General features: G+C 41.9%; 1 protein-coding gene across 5 annotated transcripts in view; it reads left to right on the forward strand.

Moving 5' to 3' along the window:
* The window catches only part of ELAVL4 (ELAV like RNA binding protein 4), a 131816-nt gene that overhangs the window by 94425 nt on the left and 16856 nt on the right, over positions 1-20535 (forward strand). For all 5 annotated transcript variants that reach the window (XM_073233904.1, XM_073233905.1, XM_073233903.1 and 2 more), the window contains exon 3: positions 14371-14474. In XM_073233904.1, coding sequence (XP_073090005.1) covers positions 14371-14474 — 104 coding nt within the window. The remainder of the gene's footprint in view (positions 1-14370; positions 14475-20535) is intronic.

Raw genomic sequence — 20535 nt, forward strand, 5'->3', positions numbered from 1 at the left:
ATGTCACTCTCACTTCCTGGTCCTGCCCCTGGAAACCAGAACCAGCCCTCAGCCACCTTTTCTCTTCCCAGGGCCCCTCACCAGTTAATGGAGCCTTCCCAATGAGATAGAACACCCTCTAAGCACCAAAAGAAACAGTACTACTCCAGAGCCCCACACTCAACAAAACACACACGCAAGCACGCACGCGCAGACTTCCACATCAGAAACCCCAGACACAGTGCGATGAACTGACCAGAAGTGAGAGGGCCTTCAGGAGCAGTCCTGTTCTATCCCCAGGGCCTTCTCACTCACACGCCTTACAGGACTGTGAGTGGCCTTCATAAGCCACTTTATCCCCTTGGACCTCCATTTGCTCGACATAATAAGAAGATAAATCCTTGTCCTACCTTCTTTGGATTGTACTTGTGAGTGCAAGCCAGGGTACACATGTGAAGGCACTTGTAAACTAAAGCAGCCTATATGTGGGAGGGGCCCTTCTGTCTCATAACTCCTTCCCTGTTCTTGCCAAGGGTCCTGCCCCTGGGCCAACAGATGGATAAAGAGAGAGGAAAGGGAAAGCAAATATCTGTTCCCGATTCAGTCCTCAGTTATGCAATTCCAAGTAGGAAGTAAGAGACAGCTTATGGGAAGGCAAAAGAATGGAATGGGAGCTTACATTCATTAAGTGCTGTGAGGTGCCAGTCACTTTACATTACTCATTTTATCATGACCACAACTCCAGTGGTGACCCATTCTTTGGATAAGGAAATTCAGGCTCATGAAATTTAAAGGACTGACCCAAGGTCACAGAGCTGGCAAGTGGCCAAACCTTCAGTGTACCTGTATTTGTCTGACCACGTTTTTGCCAGTTCTCAAGGGATAAGAGACCTTTCTGGAGAGGGTTCCTGTGTCCTTGCTGTTTCATCCTGAGGCATGAACATGGCTGTGTAGCTATATTACAGGAAGCCTCAGAAATGGTTACAGTACTAATGAACAACAGTTTTAGTGGTTCTGGAAGATTGCAAATGAAAGCCTTTGGTTGAATATTTGAAAATGACAGGATTATTTCTGAAACTGTTTTTAAAATTAGGCCACTTTTATGAGTGGCAACATGATAAAATGGAAGGATTCACCAAGTTCTCATGCTACCTCTAACTAGGACTTGCAGCAGATCAAACCATTCTGTACCTCAAATTGTGGTGCATGAAATGGGAATAATGACACTGGCTCTTTCCACGTTAGTATGTGTTGTGCCATCAGATGAGAGGCTAATGTGTTGGTAAGTCATTAAAGTGCTATACTGATTCAGGACATTGCTATGGTCACCTGAAAGATAGGACATTGTGAGCAGGGGACTTATTAGGGTAAAGCAAATACCAGACCCCAGTGATAAGCCAGCCTTGCTTTCTAGTCTGCCTCCCAGATGTTTTGTTCAGTTATCTACGTACATCTCAACAAAAGCTGATTAACTCTCTCAGACATCAGTGTCTAACTGTTATTAATGCTCAAGCTGATCGAATTACAATGCCACAGATCCTACTTGTGCTGTTAATATTAGATTTTTGGATTCCGGTCTATAATGAATGATTTTTCCTCCATGCATTGGAAAAATTGGTTAGCAAAGTTCATAAGAAAGTTTAATTAGCAGGCTGTTTGTGAAAATAGCGGTGTGAGTCATCATTGAGAATGAACATTTCTCAGGATTGAATTTGTTCTTCTGTTCCTTGAGCAGCCACATAGGATCCTTGTGTTTGGGAGGCTGGTGTCTGCATGCTGCCCACTTGAACAGCACCGTGTGATAAACTAATGACAGAAACAGTACATTTTAAAAACCATAGAGGAAGAGGAGGTGTAAGGTGTTTGTATATTTATGTATGTTTGTCTGTATCTTCTAGGGGAATATCATGGACCTACCGAATTCCAAGACTGTGCTAGACAGGATAGCCTAGTGATTAAGAGTGAGGCTGCCTGTGTTTGCCTCCCAGCCTCACCACTTACTAGCTGTGTAACAGACAAACTCTAACCCTCTCTGTACCTTGGTTTTCTCACTTGTTAAATAGGGATATTGACAGGATTATTATAAGCATCAGTAGTAAAACACTCAGAACAGCACCTGGCATATAGTAATTCTTACCGTAGCTCTATGAGTTGTAGTTATTATTAGCCCTATTTAACTAACAGGTGAGGAAACAGGCTCAGAAAGGTCAATAACTTTTCCAAGGTCACAAAGCTTCTAGGTGGCAGAGCAAAGTTAAACCCATGTTCGTTTGACTCCAAAGCCTCTATTTTTCTCTGCGGTACTCTACTGCCTCCCAAGGTCATAGTGTATTAGTGAAGTATAAATAATGTTCACGTGTGTGCATCAGTGTGTGTGTGCATGCGTGGGTGTCCATGCAGCTACACATGATCATGTTTTGTTTTATCCTTGGGTCTTTGGTTCTCCTGGTGAAACTCCTTGAGCTTGTCACATGCTGATTACTGATATGTAATGACACAGAATCAGACTTCTATGATTTGTGCCAACATGAAAATATGTCTTCAGATATCTCACCCCCCGCCCCACTAAGCATCTCTGTCCTGAGCCTACATTATCCCAGAAGCAGGTCTGTGTGATGTCTTCTGAGAACCAGAATCATAAACTGTCACAGTGAAAAGAGACCTTAAAAGTATTATCTGACTTGGTTTCCTTGTTTCTGCTGGCCCCTCTGATATCTCAGGAACTATAGCTCGGAGTTGGAGCCCAGACCTTGCAGCTTAGGATAATTACATCCTGAGGCAGTATTCAGTCATGTTTCAAAGAGTAATGTTCATTTGGGAATCCCATCTGAAAGTCTGTCCCAGAAGTGATTAATAGTCAATACGTTTTTAAAAAGGGGCCTGTGACCAAATGAGTTTGAGAAACTGAATCGAACCAAAAATTTTTAAAAGGTTTCTTTTTGTCACTACTTCTCTGATCTGTTCTAATGTGCATTATAAATCTTAAAAGGAATTGTGTAATATGTCGCATTACCCAAAGAACCGTTTTTTGTAAAATACGCATTGTAAGCCAGGAAGGAAGAGTGGAGCTCCAGTAGGGATAAGTTTGCAGGCAATAGGGAAGGAGGCAGTCTGGGGTAGTTCCTGCTTGATGACTTCATTTCTTTTGTTAAGAAAAGGGATCCTCTACTACACATAGGTGGGCAGGTGAAGGCCTTGGTGTCCTAGGAAAGTCTTACTGATGCCCAGAACAGAAAATGGGGCCATATGGATCCATCTCTCCAGCCCCAGTGCAGCCCTATCAGATACTGGGCATTTTTGTTGAAAATTGCCTAGTACTAAGCATGTTCTGGGCATGAGATAAATCATGGATGTGTTTGGTTTCCTGATTGTCAGAGTGACATTTCATTTCCATTGCCCAGAAAAGCTGAGCCACTGAAACGTGTTCACATTCTGTGATTGCCACACACCTTCCCAGGCACACCTTCATTTTCACCTCTTCCAGGTACTTGACTCAGTATAATGAGGCTGGTCACGCTTGCTTGCTCTAGTCATTTGCCAAGAAGCCCATAGCTTTCCAAAAAAAAGTCAGAAAAGATGGCTTCCTTCCCTAATTCCTGCTCTCCAGACCCATTTCTGCACAAGTTCTTTCACTCATGAGTTTTTATTTGTTTATTTTGTCTTATTCCTTAATAGTGAGCTAAATGGTGGTAAAAAGGGAAAATGTACTTTTGTTTCTTGTTTCTTTTCTTGTTCGTGGACTTGGGGACTTTCTTTTTTAACATCTTTTGGAACCAGACTGAGCTGTCAGGCCACAGTCTTGAGCCTTCCATCTGGTACTTTACTATCAGGGACCTCTCGACAGTAGGGCAGCAGGTATTCATCTCTGCATTTCACACAGCTGCTAGTCGTAAGTCCAAGGCCAGAGAACCCCAAGCCCCTGTTTCAGAAATGACACACATAAACACAGATTCTCAGGCAAAGTCCTCCAACTCATAGCTAACATCCTGACTTACTGCACAAATTATTTATCTCACGTCCTTCATCGAGAGCTATGATTTTTTACTTTGAATAAAGGCAGTTTTAATAGATTTATAGTCATTGAGTATCTATGAAGCATCTACCTTGTGCCAAGCCCTCTCACATAACTTACCTCACTTAGTTTAAATCCCAGCATGATACCAGGAACCTCCACATACACTTTATGAGAACTGTGTCTGACGTGAGCTTCGGAAGCCGTTGTCTTAGTGTTAAATACAGTGCTTCCTTTCACCACAAACGCTTCACTCGCAGACAGTCTCATTTCACCCAAAAGCTAATTATAGTGTATGTAATTAGTACTAACCTGATAACTTTTGCTACCTCTTTTTCCTTTGTTGCTGAATCGTCGTCTGACATCAGCTGCATTTCTGGAACCACCTGTTGGTTCTCATCCATTCTCGGTGGGAAATCTCGTCTGTCTGACATCCAGACCTTGGTTTCATGTGAAAGTGAGCCGGCCAAGAATTAAGAATTCATTTCTCTGGCTAGCTGGGAGTTTGCCAACATCCTCCTCTTTTTGTTTCAACCCTTGTTAAAAATATTTTTAAATGTGTGACTATTCTTTCCTGCCTGTGGGAATATTCTCAACATAATTTCCTTGAATGTTGCTTCGATTAAGAATCTTTTATTGCCCCAGGGTCATCAGTCTGAACACTTCTTTTTTGTGTGATAAATGCTGAAGGTGAGGCGGCTGTCACTGAGGTTTCTATTGTCCCTAGTACATTACCTAGAATATCTTTTCCTTTCAGGTTCTTTTTTAAAATAAGTACTTGATACTAGCTTTTTATCTTATGAATCGCCTTTCTTTCCTGAACAGACAGAAGAAGATGAGGGTTCAGATTAGTTCAGTTTTTTCATTTATTGAGGTTTATTATTGAAATGTATATTTGAAGATCTATCATTTGGAACAATTTATTTGATAGGACAAACCAAAAGAGGCTGAAAAGAAAAAGAAAAAAAACTCCTTTGAGAATGTGTTGGTTGGCTTTCTTTGTGGAATCAGTGTAGCTTTGTAACTGGCCCTTCCTGCTTTGGGATCTGCTGGAAATCATTGTATACCCTCTGTGAATTTCCCTGCTCCTTACCCCAGTAGCAGAGGCATTATTTTACATCTACTTGAACACTGTGGGTTGATATCTCCTCTGACCTCAGGAAATTCTTTTAAAAGTCTAGATGTGCTTTGGATCCAGATGGACCTGTGTCTCAGGCCCTAAGGCCTCTGGGCATCCGTATTGTAATGGCAGTGGTAATGCTGACCTGGTGGGGTTGTTTTAGGGTACAGGAGATGATAGAAACAAAGCACTCAGGTATAACTTAAATGTTCTCATCCTCCCCCCAATAAATGAATATATCTGTATATGAAATGATCCTGATATATACTTTAAATGTCTTACAATCTTATTTGTCAGTTATACCTCAATAAAAAGGAAAAAGAAAAAAAAGCACTCAGGACAGTGACTGGCACGTAGTAAGCACTCCAAAAATAACTATTTTTGTTACTATTCATTTGCTTATTGAATCCATTTATTCATTCATTCAACACAGATTTATTGAAAACCTACTGTGTGCCAGACATTGGTCATCCCAAGATTATAAGATCTATGTCTCCTCCTTTAAGCAACTTAGGAAATACATTTAGTTCAACAAGCTTATATCAAATGCCCACTGGGCGCCAAGTGTTTTGCTTGTTGCCATTTTGATGCCACATGATGAGTTCTTAACCTCTGGGAAATTACGTCTACTTAGGAAGCTGGAATGTAGCCTCTGGACATAAACAAACACTGGCTCAATGTAATTTTAAATACTTGGGGAATTCAGAATAAGGAAAACTGGGTCCTGTCCTTTTTAATAACTTTTGTTGTTGACAGAGAGCAAACAAACTCAAAATTTCAGATGCCTAAATGATTCGTGAGTCTCTGATAGAGGTATGGGGAGATCTCACATATGCATCTGAGCACAATTCAACTTAAAAGCATTGTTGACAGTCCAGGTGGACACCAAAAACCAGTAGCGTCCTGAAGTGATGACTGTAAACTGAGCAGCAGGCCTCTCTCCTCAAGGGATGGGTGCTCAGGATGACCCCTCCTCTGTCTATTGCCTAGCTGTCTCCTATCAGTCTTTTCAAATTAGTCTCAAATCAGGTATATCCTTGAGAAAGCTTTCTCTCCTTCACATGGTCAGACATTGAATCACACTCCACACTAACTGTTAATTCATAGGTCTAACTTTCCAGCACCATGAACTCCTTGCTTCTTCCGTGGTCCCGTTTCCGAATGTGTAGAAGACTTGAAGATGATTGATATTACAGTCCTTTTCCAGACTGTCATTCTGCGTTGCCCAGATCCAGTTTAACAGGCACAACCAAGTTGGAAGAAAGGGATGTGGTACTTTGGGGAATGTACTGGCATTGAGTGGAAAGAATGAGGACTTGAAGACAGTACTAGAAAACCCAGGCTCTTTCAAAGTCAGTAGACCATGCTGGGTCAGGGTAGATGTTTAGCACACAAGTGAGCATGAATTCAAGAAACCATGGCACAGTAGAAAGTGCACAGGCTCTGGAGTCAGATAGGCTTAGCTACTGTTCTTTAGCCAAATCACCTTGGGTGTGTTACCTCTTTCTGGGCCTCAGTTTCCCCTTCTGTATAATAGGGACATTTAAATTTCTGTTTCGAGGCTTTAAGAATTAAATAATGATGTGTGTAAAGTGCTTGGCTCATAGTAGGTGCTTAATCATTGTTCTCCATTATTTTTATTTTCTCAGAAATCAGAATAAGCTGAAACCAGTTGTGAGCACTGGGTCTGAAATAAATATAATTTGGAAGCTTTGAGTCTTAGCATTAGAAGGGATCCTATGAGCTGCTCTTGCTGACTGCTGCAGCATCTCTTGATAAAGCATAAATATGGCCTGTTTGCGTATGTCTGGTCATGGGGCCCTTACTATCTCACAAGGCTGCCCACACCTTTATAATATCATTGTTAAAAACTTCCTGCTTTTATCAAGATAAAAATCTACTCCCCAGCTTTCTTCTACTGCCTGAGCCTTGTTCTCTTCCTTAGGACCCTACAAAGCAACTCTACCCCTGCCTTCCCAAGACAAATATTAGAAGGGGCTCTTTGAACACCTCTAGATCCTTCTCTCCTTTAGACTAAAGCCTGCAGGTCCTTTCAGATGCGGATCATGGGATCTGGTACCATACTTCTTACCAGTATCCTCTGGACATAGGTAAGGCTGAGGTCAAAACATTTGCTGCTCTTGCTGGTTCCTTTCTGTTTGTTATGGGAGATTGAACGTGGTTAAGAGGATGTAATGTACATATGAATAGGTAATATTCACTAATTCACCCAACAGACATTCACTAGATCCCCAGCCATGCTGTAGACTCTTCGGTAGGTCCTCAGGGTGTAGAGGTGAACAAAATATCACCTTGGCCTCAAGCTGCCCCCAGCCCAAGAGATGGTTTTGAAAAGTTGTGTCAGTTAGAGTGTTCACCTGATACACAAGATCAAGGGAGGGGGCTGAGGTGGTTTTCACACCTCTTCTTCAACAGCACCATAGAATCAGCTTGAAGAAACCAGGGGTGCCCTTTCCTCTTTTCAGTTATGTGATAAGTGCAGTGGCGTGTCACCCTCACACTCACTTGTGCCATTGTTCCAAAATGCCAAGCCTGCTCCTGCCTCAGGGCCTTTGCACATACAATTCCCTCTGCCAAGAATGCCCTTCCCTCAGATAGGGCACAGTGACTGCCTCCTCTCTCTCTCAGGTCTCTGCTCTCTTGTCACCTTAGCAGTAAGGCCTCACCTAACCACGCTATTAAAAAAATCACAACTCCACCCCCAAAACTGCCTTTACCCTTCTCTGCTTATTTTCTCCCAAGACCTCACAATCATCTGACAAATATTAGATTTTATTTATAGATTTCTTCTCTCACTCCTTCACTCCCAATCAGAATATAAATTCGGTGATGACGACAGAAACAAAGTATTTTTTCTTCTCTGCTGTATTCCCAGTGAATGGAACTACACCTGACATACAATAGATGCTCAATAAATATCAGTGGGATAAATTAATATAGTGCTGGGATTCAGCCCTTAGGTTGGAATCTCACCCCTTTGATAGGGGAATCCTATTGAAATTCTACTCCTTCTTCAAAACCCAACTCAAATGCCCCCACCTCCAGGAAGCCTTCCCTACTCTGCTCAGTCAGAATCAGTCTGCAGCTCCTCTCTGTTCCTGTATATAGCTTTAAAAGAAAAATCTCTGGTATATTTATTATTTTTGCTGAGCTCCAATTAATTCTTATATCTGTCTTTACCTTCTACACAGTAAGTCCCCTAAAGTCAGGAATAATTTCTTGGCCATTTTGGAACCCACTCCTAATATCTAGCAAGTTCAGGAACCACACTTAGACCACACTGACAAGAGTTTCAACTGTGCTTATTTTGAGGCAGTAGTGTGAACTACCAAAAGAAAAGAAATTCTATCACTAGTTAACTCTACTAATGCTGAGTTTGCAGAAGAAAAGCAAAGACTCAGACTGCCCAACTCTGTGTAAACATCCACAGAGGTAGGGTAGGAGGGAGTAGGTGCTCCAGAACCTCAAAGCATCTCCAGTCAGTATTGAGAAGGGGAAGAGACCTGAAATCAGGGTGTTGGCATCCCCTTAGTACCTTAATTATCTGATGCCAGGCACTCTGCTGTGCCCTTGCACCGAGGCCAGAGCCCGTGGAGAGAAAGCATGAATTGGCAAGTCACATAGACCTGGGCTCCTTGGGAGCCTATCCAGGCAGCCTACTTGCTGGTTGACTTTGGGCAGGTTATTTAACATGTCTTGGCTTCCTTTACCTGATCTGTGCAATGGGCCTGGTGGTACCCATTTCACAAGGATTAAATGGATAACATTCGTAGGCCACTTAGTACAGGGTCTGGCACTGAACAGATCATAGCAGCCGTTAGTCTGGGTGTTAACATAGTTAATCCTCACAGTGATCCATTGATTGTGAGAATAAGGGATTATCCCTGTTTTTACAGATAAGGAAACAGGCTGATGAAGACTAAGTGACTTAATCAAAGTTATACAGCAAGTCCAATTTTGAGCCACACACACACAGCCCCAGATCTCTCTGACCCTCTTTTGGGTGTGTTCAGGTAGATTTTGAAGCAGCTGACAGCAAGGAAAGGCACCTCAGGATGGTCAGGGGGGTAGTTCTGGGACTTAGAGTTGCCTGGGGTTACCCCAGCATGTAGATTACCACTGCCCAGGTGATCTTGAGGTGACTAGGGATTTTACCATGTGCTTTGAGAACAGAATTTCAGCCTGAGCTAGGGGTTCTCACATCCACAAAATTCCTTACTCAACTCAGAAGTTTTCATCAGCAGCAGCTACCCATCTGGCTGTGCCCTTGGAGGCTTTGCAGATGAGGGAAATAGCTGTTAGGTTTCTGGAGAATTATGCTCTTTGAAGAATGAAAAAAGCAAGGTATGCAGGTTGGCAGTACAGAAAATGCTGAGGCTCCTTCCGGCCAGCACTGTGAAGGGATGGCTTCTCTGATGCTCCCGCCAGCCATGAGGATGTCACATTTGGATCCTGCTGTCATAACTCCCAGGGCCCCAAAGGCAAGGGAAAACAACTTCTATCCAGAGTGACTGGGAAAATGAGGGGCTGTAATCAGCTATGCTGACAACACTTCCTAGAGTTTGAATACAATAAAAATGCTTAACACAAATTATTAAAGATAATTTACTTTTTCTTAGGTGATTGAAAAAAACCCTCACAGGTATTTCAGGGCCTCTGAATAGTTGTCAATGACATTTTAGTTCAGGGGGAGTAACTGTGCTTATGGCAAAGGGTACTGGATTTGGATCAAAAGATCTCAACCAAGGGGTCAGCAAACTATGGTACAGAGCCTAAATTGAGCCCACTGCCTGTGTTTCTAAATAAAGTTTTATTGGAACACAACTACACTCATTTGTTTACATACTGTCTATTACTCTTTTCATGCTGTAATGGCAAAGTTATCATGACAGAGACTGGAACAGCCACCAGTCCTAAACTATTTCCTGTCTAACCCTATACATAAAAAAGCTTGCCAACTCCTGATCTAGACCAAGATCCAGTTCTGTAAAGTAAGGCAAATCACTATTTTCTCTGAGCTTCAGTTTCCACATCTGTAAAATGATGGTCATTGCTCCCATGGGGTTGTTGTGAGAGTCAAATGCCTAAGAATGGGTAGGAAAGCACTTTAGAAACTCAGAATCTCGGTGGAAAGGTGGGAAGGAATGGTTTTTATTGTTCACCAGTTCTGTGCTGGAGAAGACCCTGCCCAGGACATTTTTTATTTGGTCTTGTTTCCCCATCCCTGGTGTCAGTTGATTGCTGTGTTCTCCCTTTCTCACAAATGCAAAATGAATTCCACTGGTAACCCCTCTCTGCTTCAAACATTCTGGTCATATGCTTCCAGAAATGGATAATTGGTTCAAATCTGTATATCCATCTTTCACTTATCAAATATTTGTTGAGTATCTACTCTGTTCAAGGATGCAGACTCTTATAAGGCAGTTCCTGTGAGGAGAGGTGTTTCATTTCTAAGGGGAGAAGTTAAGTATACAAATTATTACAACAGAGATGTTGCCATGTCATGCATAGTAAGAGGACACATGGTGTGTTTGTATATGTGCGTGTGCGTGTGCACAATTTATAACAACAGGAATATTCAGGTTCAGATTTAAGAAGAGCTTGTTGAAAACAGGAACTTGTTTAATCCAAAATATACTGAAGTGCCTTAAAATGTAGCCATTATATATAAAAGTTTTCCCTTGGAAACTAACATTCTAAGTTTCCATTCCAGCTGCCAAAAATGTATTTCCTGCCCATGTCTGTCGGACAGGACCATTAATGACTGGTCACATGTAAGTATTGTAGATCACCTGGGCTTCAAAGAGCAAGGTAGCCTCTAAAGTTTCTAAGATTTGGAGGGAATCTTCATTTCATAATACCTCTTTTTATTGATGATTCAATAAACATAACTTTAATTATTTAATTTTTTTATTTATCCAATTTAACTATCAAAAATTGAGAACAAAAATAAAGTTCATTTAAATATAGTGTTGAAAATAGTGTTGCCATACCTATATGGTCAAATTTTGCTGTTGATGATAAAGGAAGATGCAGTTATTTGAAGGAAAAAAAAAAAGAAAGGATAATACGAGGGCCTTATCTATTTCCAGGATGCAGATACACTATACTGAGCTCTAGGCTCCAGACTGAGTCCCCTGGACTTCCCAGCATGGTGGCTCTCTTGGTCCCCATGGAAATAGTTTTGATATTTTTTGTGAATACATTTCATCTGTACTTTTTATGTACATTTAAATGCAGAACTGCAAATCCAAAACCCATCAGCAATGTATGGCCACCAAAATTAAAACATAAAATTCTTCCTCATTTTACTCTCCCCTACTACTAAAACAGTTTCTGAAAGAAATGAGGCATGGCTTTTTATATTTTCCACCTAGGGATTTAATCCTCTCTAGAGTTCTCTAAAAGAGAGTGCTTGGTTCCACCGAGTATTTTTTTATTCGACTTAGCTGGACCTCTGTGATGGGAGAGCACGTGAAGAAGCCTGTGCATGAACCAGGCAGGGTAACCACTGTAGAATCCTTGTGCTGCCAGGTGATTTCGTATCTTTCAGTTCACAGGCAAGTCCCTCCATCTCGGCCCTGCTCTTGCTCAGTGCAGTGTTCTGTTTTAGGGTTTGCAGTTCATTATTTTGTAACAAGGAGCATCTCCAATTACCTCTCCCTTTCCTTTCAGAGACAGTGATCATCTGGTTTTTAGTCTTCCCCAAAGCACCCTCATTCTTGATGTTAAGTGCAGTCTCTCTCTACACCTAGAGAAGGTGACAATAACATGGTAATTGCAGTCAGGTACTAAAGTGGTGGCGGATTGGGGACTGATACAGGTAGGTAGGTATGACCCATCTTGTTGGGCAGGAGTCCTTTCTTTCATTTGACCTTAAGAACCTTCTTAGGACCTGAGTTTATTTTCCGTCCTCCTGAAGTAGAGGTCTAAAATAAAGATAATATAAGAATGTAAAAATCATAGCAACTGTATTTATTTTAGAATTCCATAAATAAATGAATAATTAGAAAGAAAGATAATATATCAAGGAACATACACCACTGGTAGGTATGATAAATTCCTCCACATATCCTTCCATGTAATTCCATCAGTATGATGAATTATGAGCTGTTTGAATTTATGTTTAGTGTTTGCAGTAAACTGGTGAGTACTTTGTCTATATTCTTTTATATTTCACTCTAATTTTCCACAGATTTTATTTAGCTGGCTAGATTGACTGTCTGACCCATTTCCTTGAATTCATACGTAAGGTTTATCATTGAGATTATTGCTTTAAAAGTGCCCTTTAAAGCAACTCAACTGAGTGCATGACTGCTTAAAAGAAATAATTGTAAGAATATTTTAGTACAGCAATTTTAAGTCTTCTCTTATATACAAGGTAAATAATACTGATTAATTTGCATGATGAAAATGGATTCCATTAGGTGAATTTAGTTAGGCTTGATGAGGTGGAGCCAAATTTAGGATAAACGATATTTTTAAACCAATGAAATTAATCTCTTGTATTTTTGGATTTGCAAATGTTTCTCAGAACATGTCTTGCAATTCACACGTACCTCTCTCTCACACTCTTACTCAACTGCGTACGCACACAGTGAAATGCAAAGAGAAGGGTCCCAGCATCTGTAGGCTGCTCAGCATTCTCTCTTCCTTCTTCCATTGCTAATTCTGGCTGGGGAAGGGCATATCGGCAAGGTTTACTCCTGTCTTTCCTGTTCTAACCCTGTTATTCCAAATGACAAAGTAATAGCCTAATGGAATGTATTGCCACTTTGAGTTTTCCATTTTGGGGACAAAAATACAATTGAGTGTCCTCGTGATTCTCTTTGCTTCTATTGGATAAAAAATAACAAAGTCACCGTTTTCTGATCCAGAACCCAACTTGTTTTCCCAGGTTCCCTCCTACAACCAACACAAACACAGACATTTACCAGCAAAACAGAAGCTGTTGGAAAGATTTTTTGGCTGCTGAAATGGGCTCCTGTCACCAGGACATGGCAGGCTTTTGCTGTATTGTCTCCCACCCCTGGCCCCGGTACTCCAAAGAGAGCTTTATGTAATCAGTCTTCCCTGACATGTGACGTCCTGTCATTTTCCTCCCCTTCAGCTCTGCTGCCACCCACAAATCAATAACATTGCCTGGGAAGTTCAAGCTGGTTTTGCAGCCACCCTAAGCTCTGTGTTTCTTAAAGGGTATGTCAAAAAATGTAAAGTTTCCTAATGATATTTCTGGCTGATGACACATGGCAGAGCTGATGGACTATTTATAATCAGTGGCACGATCACAAGCACATTATTTTTATTTCACTTAGTGGGGAGCCCTGTCACTTGCTACCTCTCTTTGCAGACAAGTTGATGCCATCTCCACCGAAAGTAGCTAAATCCTCTCTGCAGAATGTGTTTTCACTCTCCCCTTTGTGTTAGGAGCTCCTCAGTTCTTTCCAATAGAACCCCCTCCTTTTTATTGTTCTTGGGCTGGGGGGATGCTCAGTGCAAGGAATGATTTGTAACAACTTCTTTAAATGCTGGCCCTGCCTTTACTATAAACGTCTCCAGTCTTTGCTGTTCAGCTCCTGCTACATTCCTCTTGAGTGTGGATGTGGCTGGCAAGACTGAGGCAGCAGACACAGCTACTGCATCCAGCGCTTGCCCCAATTTTACAGGACTGAGCATAGCATAGCTATATTTTGTTGAGCAGCTACTATGTTCTAGGCACTGTACTTGGTAAGCATTTTATATATAATATCTCATTAACCCTCTCAAGCCTGTCTGTGGCAAGGGAGTGCAGTTATCTCCAGAGAATAAGTGTTGGGTGGGGGAAGGGAACAAGAGATTAAATTACTTTTCTCCAAAGTCACAGAGCTGATCTGGAAAGCCCCAGGACTCCTATTCAAATCTCCTCCCAAAACCATACCTGCTCTCTTTCCACTACCCTGCCCCACCTCTTCCCAACTAAATGGACACCTGTGTACATTTGGTGTGCATGTGAAGGGGCCCCGACCCATTCCCAGCTTGGGCAGCTCCTCTGAGTTGAAAGGCTGATCAGAGTGAGATATGGAAGAACTGGAAACTTCTCAACCTCGGGGTAAACCCTGATGTAAAAGGAGCCATACAGCAGAAGAGGGCTTTGACTCACTGCGATGGGAAGTGTTACGCTGTAAAGATACTGAGTGCTCTCTCTCTTTCTCTCTCTCTCTCCCCCTCTCTCCCTCTTTTTTAAAAAATGTTTCCACAGGACAGAGTTTAGGGTATGGATTCGTTAACTATATTGATCCAAAGGATGCAGAGAAAGCCATCAACACTTTAAATGGACTCAGACTCCAGACCAAAACCATAAAGGTAAGAGGTGATATGCCAGCTCCTGATTCAGGAGGCCCTAGTTAAAGTCATCCCTTTGGTCAAATAAATCTAGGGTGTGAGGGAGCTGGAAGTAGAGTTCTTTATTGATTTGAAGGATGTTTACTGTCCACTAAGTGGGGAACACAGATCATTACAGCAAAGTGAGGGGAGAGCTGAGTAGGGGGAAGGGACCACAAGCTATGGGACACCCAATCCAGAGGCAGATGGGGTGTCAGGGATAACCACCCCTCCACCATGAAGGCCTATGAGCCGGAGTCTGCAAAGATGGCCAGAGCCAAGTCACAGGAGGAACTGAGGCAAGGAAGCTGCCTCAGGCAAAGGAACAGCACATGCAAAGCTGTGAAAATGTACGTAACATTGTGAGAGGGGAACAGCGTATAGAATAGAATGGCCTAAGTTTGGGTGGAAAGGTGATGAAAAGATGAGGATGGGAGGTGGACAGGCCCCTCGTGTTCCAGGTCAAGCAGTGTGGCATTACTTAAGGTGGAGGAAACCTCCCAACCAACACTTGATTTATGAAAAATCAATCATAAATAAATACACTAGTGTAATAAGGACAGATACTATAAAACTGAGGGGACTATAGTAAAGGAATGACAGAAAAAGGTAACATTTTAGCAATCCAAAAATAATCAGACCAGTAGATAATATCTCAGCAGGGGTTAAGTTGAAGACGAAAAACAATTACCCAGCGTCTGCTCCTCCAGACGGAGGTTTCTGTGGCTAGATTGGCCCTCTCTTGGTTCAGACTTCCCCTTATGGGGCTCCTTCAGGAGGTGGTGGTGTTTGCTTTGAGATGCCTCTCCAACAGCCAGTGATGGTCTCCTGGATGGAGCTGCCACCTCCTCCTCAGCTTCCCTTCGCCTCCTTCCCCCACCTCCAGGCAGCATCCTGCTTGGGGGCAGCTGCCAGCCGGTTGGTTAATGAGTCCCACCCTTCATAGCCTGTTAAACCACAGGGAGGCGTCTCCTGGGCACTCTTATCCTCACGACAGCACGTCTGACGCAAAATAAGACAAAAGAGAAACCTCTCCCAGAATGAAAATCTATAGATGGCACCAGCTCTCAGCATCCGAAAACACAAAATCAGAACTTTTTAGTTCAATAGCACTACTTTTCTAATTTCCAGACGGACAGAGGAGACTACTGATATAAGATAATCTTAGCTGGGAGGTAATCAAAATGAAGACACAAACAAAACAAAACAGAATTTTTTTGGAATATATTATGTGATTATCAACCTTCCTTCTTCCTTCTTTCCTTCCTTCCTTCCTTCCTTCCTTCCTTCCTTCCTTCCTTCAAAGCAGTTTTATTTTTGCAGATGAGTTTAGCTTATGTCTAAAGATGATTGCTTTCCTAATCTCACACAGTCTGTGCTACACAGACCCCAAAATGGCTTGATTCAAGGTTGCCTCAGTCTCAGCTTAAAATCAATCCCTATGATCTCTTTAAGGGGAAAATGAGTTGTTTAATTGTGAGGTAGCCCTCTGAGAGACAGGAGGATTAATTCCTATCAAGGGAAAAACAGACCTATTTTTATGCTTTAAGTAAAGATGGGGCCTCTGATGAGGCCACACCAGGTTGAAAACTATACTTGTGGGTTAGATTGATTTTTCTGTTACCTAATTCAGCCTGAGAATGTCAGACATTTATTCTTCCCTTGATGGACACCCTGACCTTGAATGGAACAAGGTACTTTTCTTTCCTCTACAGTTTCCTTGAAACCCAAACTTTCCCAAGAGCTTAACATCAAGTCAACAGCCATAAATTCTACTTTTTTTTTTAAGTATTCCGTGAAGCCATTGGAATTTCCCAAAAGACTTAGTGAACCCAGCTTTTCTGATCTCAGAATGCACCCCTTGGCCCATCATGCCATCAGAAGTAATGCCTTGTCTAAACAGATCTTAGAGATAGGAACATTGATAATGTTTTCCTTCTGTGAGAAGCCTGATCTGCCTCCTTCCTTTTTCTATATCCCTTTCCCCTTCCCCTCACCCACCCTGTGCTCAACTGCATCAAAAAGCTGACAACACATTTGCACCGAGCAGTAACATGTGCTTCCGAGGCGCTGTAGAATTCAAAAAGCATGATGCCACGGCTGAATCAATAATTTCCATTCTCTACTACGAATGAAAATTTAATGTGCAAACCTGGGGATTTCATCCGTTTCATTAAAGCAGTTTATTTGCCATACTAAAAACTAAGTTTGAGTGATAGGTTCCTTTATTAACTTTTCTCCCCTTTCCTAAAGGGACACAGTGTTTAAGGTAAAAATCGTATTAAAGGCGAGAAAAAAAAGCACACCCTTTTCATGTGCTGTTAATAGTCTCATCATTTATTAATTTTTTAAATTGCTTTTCTGCCTTTCAGGCCACTGTTTACTTCTGCTTCCTTTTGCTTTGATAAGTAACCTGAGATTTATCTCTTTGCTCTGATTCCCATGAAGCACTAGATAACTTGCCTATCTGGAAAAAACATATCTTCTTTGGAAGCATCCATTACAGAGAACTCCTCAGAACCATCTAGTACATGTATGCAAACTTTCATCAAGTTTGCCACTCCTTCTCTCACCTCTGGAAGGCTTCATGCAAAACACCCTAGTTTAAATGTAATGCACAGTGTAGATGCAGGCAAACCACGAGTGAATTCCTAAAGACTGAAGGTTAATGATTAACAGCTAGATTCAAGGATAGTTCTGGAAAGCCCTGAGGGAGTAGTAGAGACTGTAGTGAGCTAAAGGGCAGCTTTTCTTCAACTACTGCTAATTGTTGAAGCCCAGATTGTTGCCACATCTTCCAATTATTCAGTAGAAACTGAAATCTAGATTTTTTTATGCCAAATCTCCCAATTTTTAAAGGTTGCATCCCAGCTCAAAAAGTGTTAAAGCATTATGTAGGCAGGCCAAACGAAACTCAGTAGTTGACCTGTGGACAAGCAATTTGTAGCCTCTGTATTCAAATTTAAATGCACAAATGCTGTTTGGACTTGCATGATTCATTTCTGGGCTGCTAGTAGAAGGTGCCCACAGATAATGATTCCCTGTTAACAAATATTAATTTTCTCTTTATTAAGGGAGATGTAATGTGACTATATGCAAATATTGAGGGAAAGTGGAGGACAAGGCCAGGCCTGCATCTTCAAGGCGAATACAATCTTGGTGTAGACATAGCATCAAAGCAGAGAAAGAACAGGATTTGTTAAGTAAGCCCCAATGAGTAGTGTGGATGGCTGCAAACAACTTCCCTATCTTTAAAAAACAAATACAGTTGACCCTTAAACAACACAGGTTTGAACTGCACAGGTCCACTTGTACACAGATTTTTTTCAATAAATCTATTGGAAAGTTTTTTGGAGATTTGCAACAATTGGAAAAAACTCTTTTCCTCTGGCTTACTTTATTGTATGGGTACAGTATATAATATATGTAATATATATAGCATACAAAAGATGTGTTTATCAACTGTGTATGTTATTGTAAGGCTTCCACTCAACAGTAAGCTATTAGTATTTAAGTTTTGGGAGAGTCAAAAGTCATACACAGATTTTCCACTGCAGGTGAGGAGGGTTAGCACCCCTAACCCCCCTACCCCCCTGTGTTGTTTAAGGGTCAGATATATTTTTTTGGAAACATGCATTACATAGATCTCCTCAGAACCATCTAGCACATTTTTGCAAGCATGTGACTGTAGAAGAATTGTTCTTTAGATTATCAATTCTTTAGTAGGAGAAAGGAAGCAAGTCCCCACCCCTCTTGGAGATCAGGCTCAGAGGTAAAGTGACTTGTCGAAAGGCTCACAAATGGCCAGCAGTTGAGCTGAGTTAGCATCCAAAGGTCCTGCAAAGGATTTTGCCAGAACGAGAGATGCTTAATATGTAAACATGAGCTTGAAAGGAAATAGTAATGCTACCTTACATTGAGTATTTATTTGACATATAACAGTGCTTATATGCTTGATAGCATTTAATCCTTGAAATATCGCTAAGGCTACATACTTTACACACATCATCTCGAATTCTTAAAATAGCCCTGTAAGAAGGTACTATTCTCTACTTTATACAAATGAGAAAACTGAGGCCCAAAGAGGTTAAGAGACTCACCCAGGATCCAACATTTGATAGGTAAGATTTGGAGTAAGAAAAAAAATGCTTTAAATATAACTCTGGCAGTAGGTTGTAAGTGTTGGGATGTCACACTGCCTGTTTGCTCAGCAGCACGTGCATTCTGTGAGAGTGTGTGGGTGTATATTTGGCTCAGCACAAGCGGGTTACACTCCCTGGCATGGGAGGGAGATATAAAAAGCAAACAAATGAATTATGTGGCTCCTCCAAGTTGTTCAGTGAACAAACCTGTGGTTTGGGGCTTCTGCCATGAACCCGAGGAGAGACCTGACTTTGGATAATTTCTGAACCCCTGCTTTCCAGGCTCTGTGCTGGGTCCTGGGATTTAGGTGACCCAGAGACGGTAGTGCCTGGAGATTCTCCCATCTGCGTGTGTCAGAGAGGCATGGGGAATGGACCATGGGCTTATGCTGTCCTGCCTGCCAGAGCAGCCTGCTCCCCACTTGGAAACTGGGTCTTTCCTCAGCATTTCAACCCTGAACCTAATGGAGATGATTTGCCTTGTTTAGGGTTTGGGGAGTGTTGTTTGTTTAGCTTTTTCTCTCCTCTGCTTGTTCCCAACAGAGATCACTTTAGACTCTGGGAAGGATTGGGTGAAATGGCTGTGGATTCTGGAAAATGATTCCCAGCACTCCTTGTCTCCACACTGGATGCCCATCCCCGTTCTGAAGCTCTCTGTGGGCTCTAAAAGAGCAGCTTCTGAATTTACACTGTAATCCTGGCCTTTTAGTAAGAACACTCTGCTGAATCCAGTTGCAGTGGTCTATCTAGCTCTTTGTCACATTAATTAGGAACAAAGGAAATTAGATGGTTCTATAGTACCCTCAAAAGAGGGATATGTTTACCAAAAGTTGGATTGATGTTCAAGTTACACTGGAAACCTTCAGTAAAAAGTGACCAAAATGGAATTTGAGGGTTTGGAATCACTCCCTCTAAAGCTTTCAGAGTAGTGGGACACCTGTTCAGATTTTAACCTGAGTTTGAGGAGCAGAATTAAAGAAGTGTTCACTGCTCTGCCTCCAGAAGCCTCCATCTCATGAAGGGCTCAAACACGCAAAGGACCAATTTTAATGCTGTGAAATCGGGGTGGTCATGGGCTGCAGGGATTCCATTTGACTTAGGATTGGTGAGCAGGGAGTGAAGAGTTGTGCAAATCTGAACAAGAGAGGGATCTGGTCAAAGTACAGTTCCAAGAAGGTCCATCTGGCAGTGGTGCATAACTTGGGGTGTTACAAAACCAGTGACTTGCAGGCTGGTGCAGTAGGCTTTTGTCAGCCTTAGACATTGGTTTTCGTCAGCTCTATTGGTAGCTTTTTACTCATTTTAAAGGCGAGACAGGCTTCTTTATAAATAATTTGGAAACTACGTTATCATATAATGAAGGCAATATCAGCCATTGCTGAATCCATGCCATTAACATTTTAATGTTTCCTTCCTTTTCTCATTGCATTACCGATTTACAGATGATTTTGTGTCTTGTCTCCTAATAATTGCATTGAACTATTACTCAAATTATAAAAATAGGACTTTTAAAGAAAACATTCCCAGACCATAGCCCTTGTGCAAACCTGGAGGTGTGAGTGATTTGGGGACTAGGTCAGGGATGAGGGGACAAAAAGGCTACTCTGCCACTCTGAGTAGATTCCAGGAGGGCTGACAGTCAGGAAGGTGGGTGAGAGAGTAGATAGATGCTTTAGCATGAGGCAGCAGCCCATTCTCTAGGAAGCAGGAGCAGCAAAGGGGAAGGGGTGTGATTGAAACCTCCCTTCTCCGGGAAGGAGAGCGATCGCCTTCATGCCAGCCTCTCTGCACTGTGATGCTGCTTAGACATTCCACTTTACTCTTCTAATAGCACTTACGGTGCCTCCAGGGGGTCTCTCCACACTTGAGTTTTGCAGGTTCCAGTTTGCCCCTCCTGCTTC

Source organism: Manis javanica, chromosome 4 (genome assembly GCF_040802235.1).
Source record: "Manis javanica isolate MJ-LG chromosome 4, MJ_LKY, whole genome shotgun sequence".
NCBI lineage: Eukaryota > Metazoa > Chordata > Mammalia > Pholidota > Manidae > Manis > Manis javanica.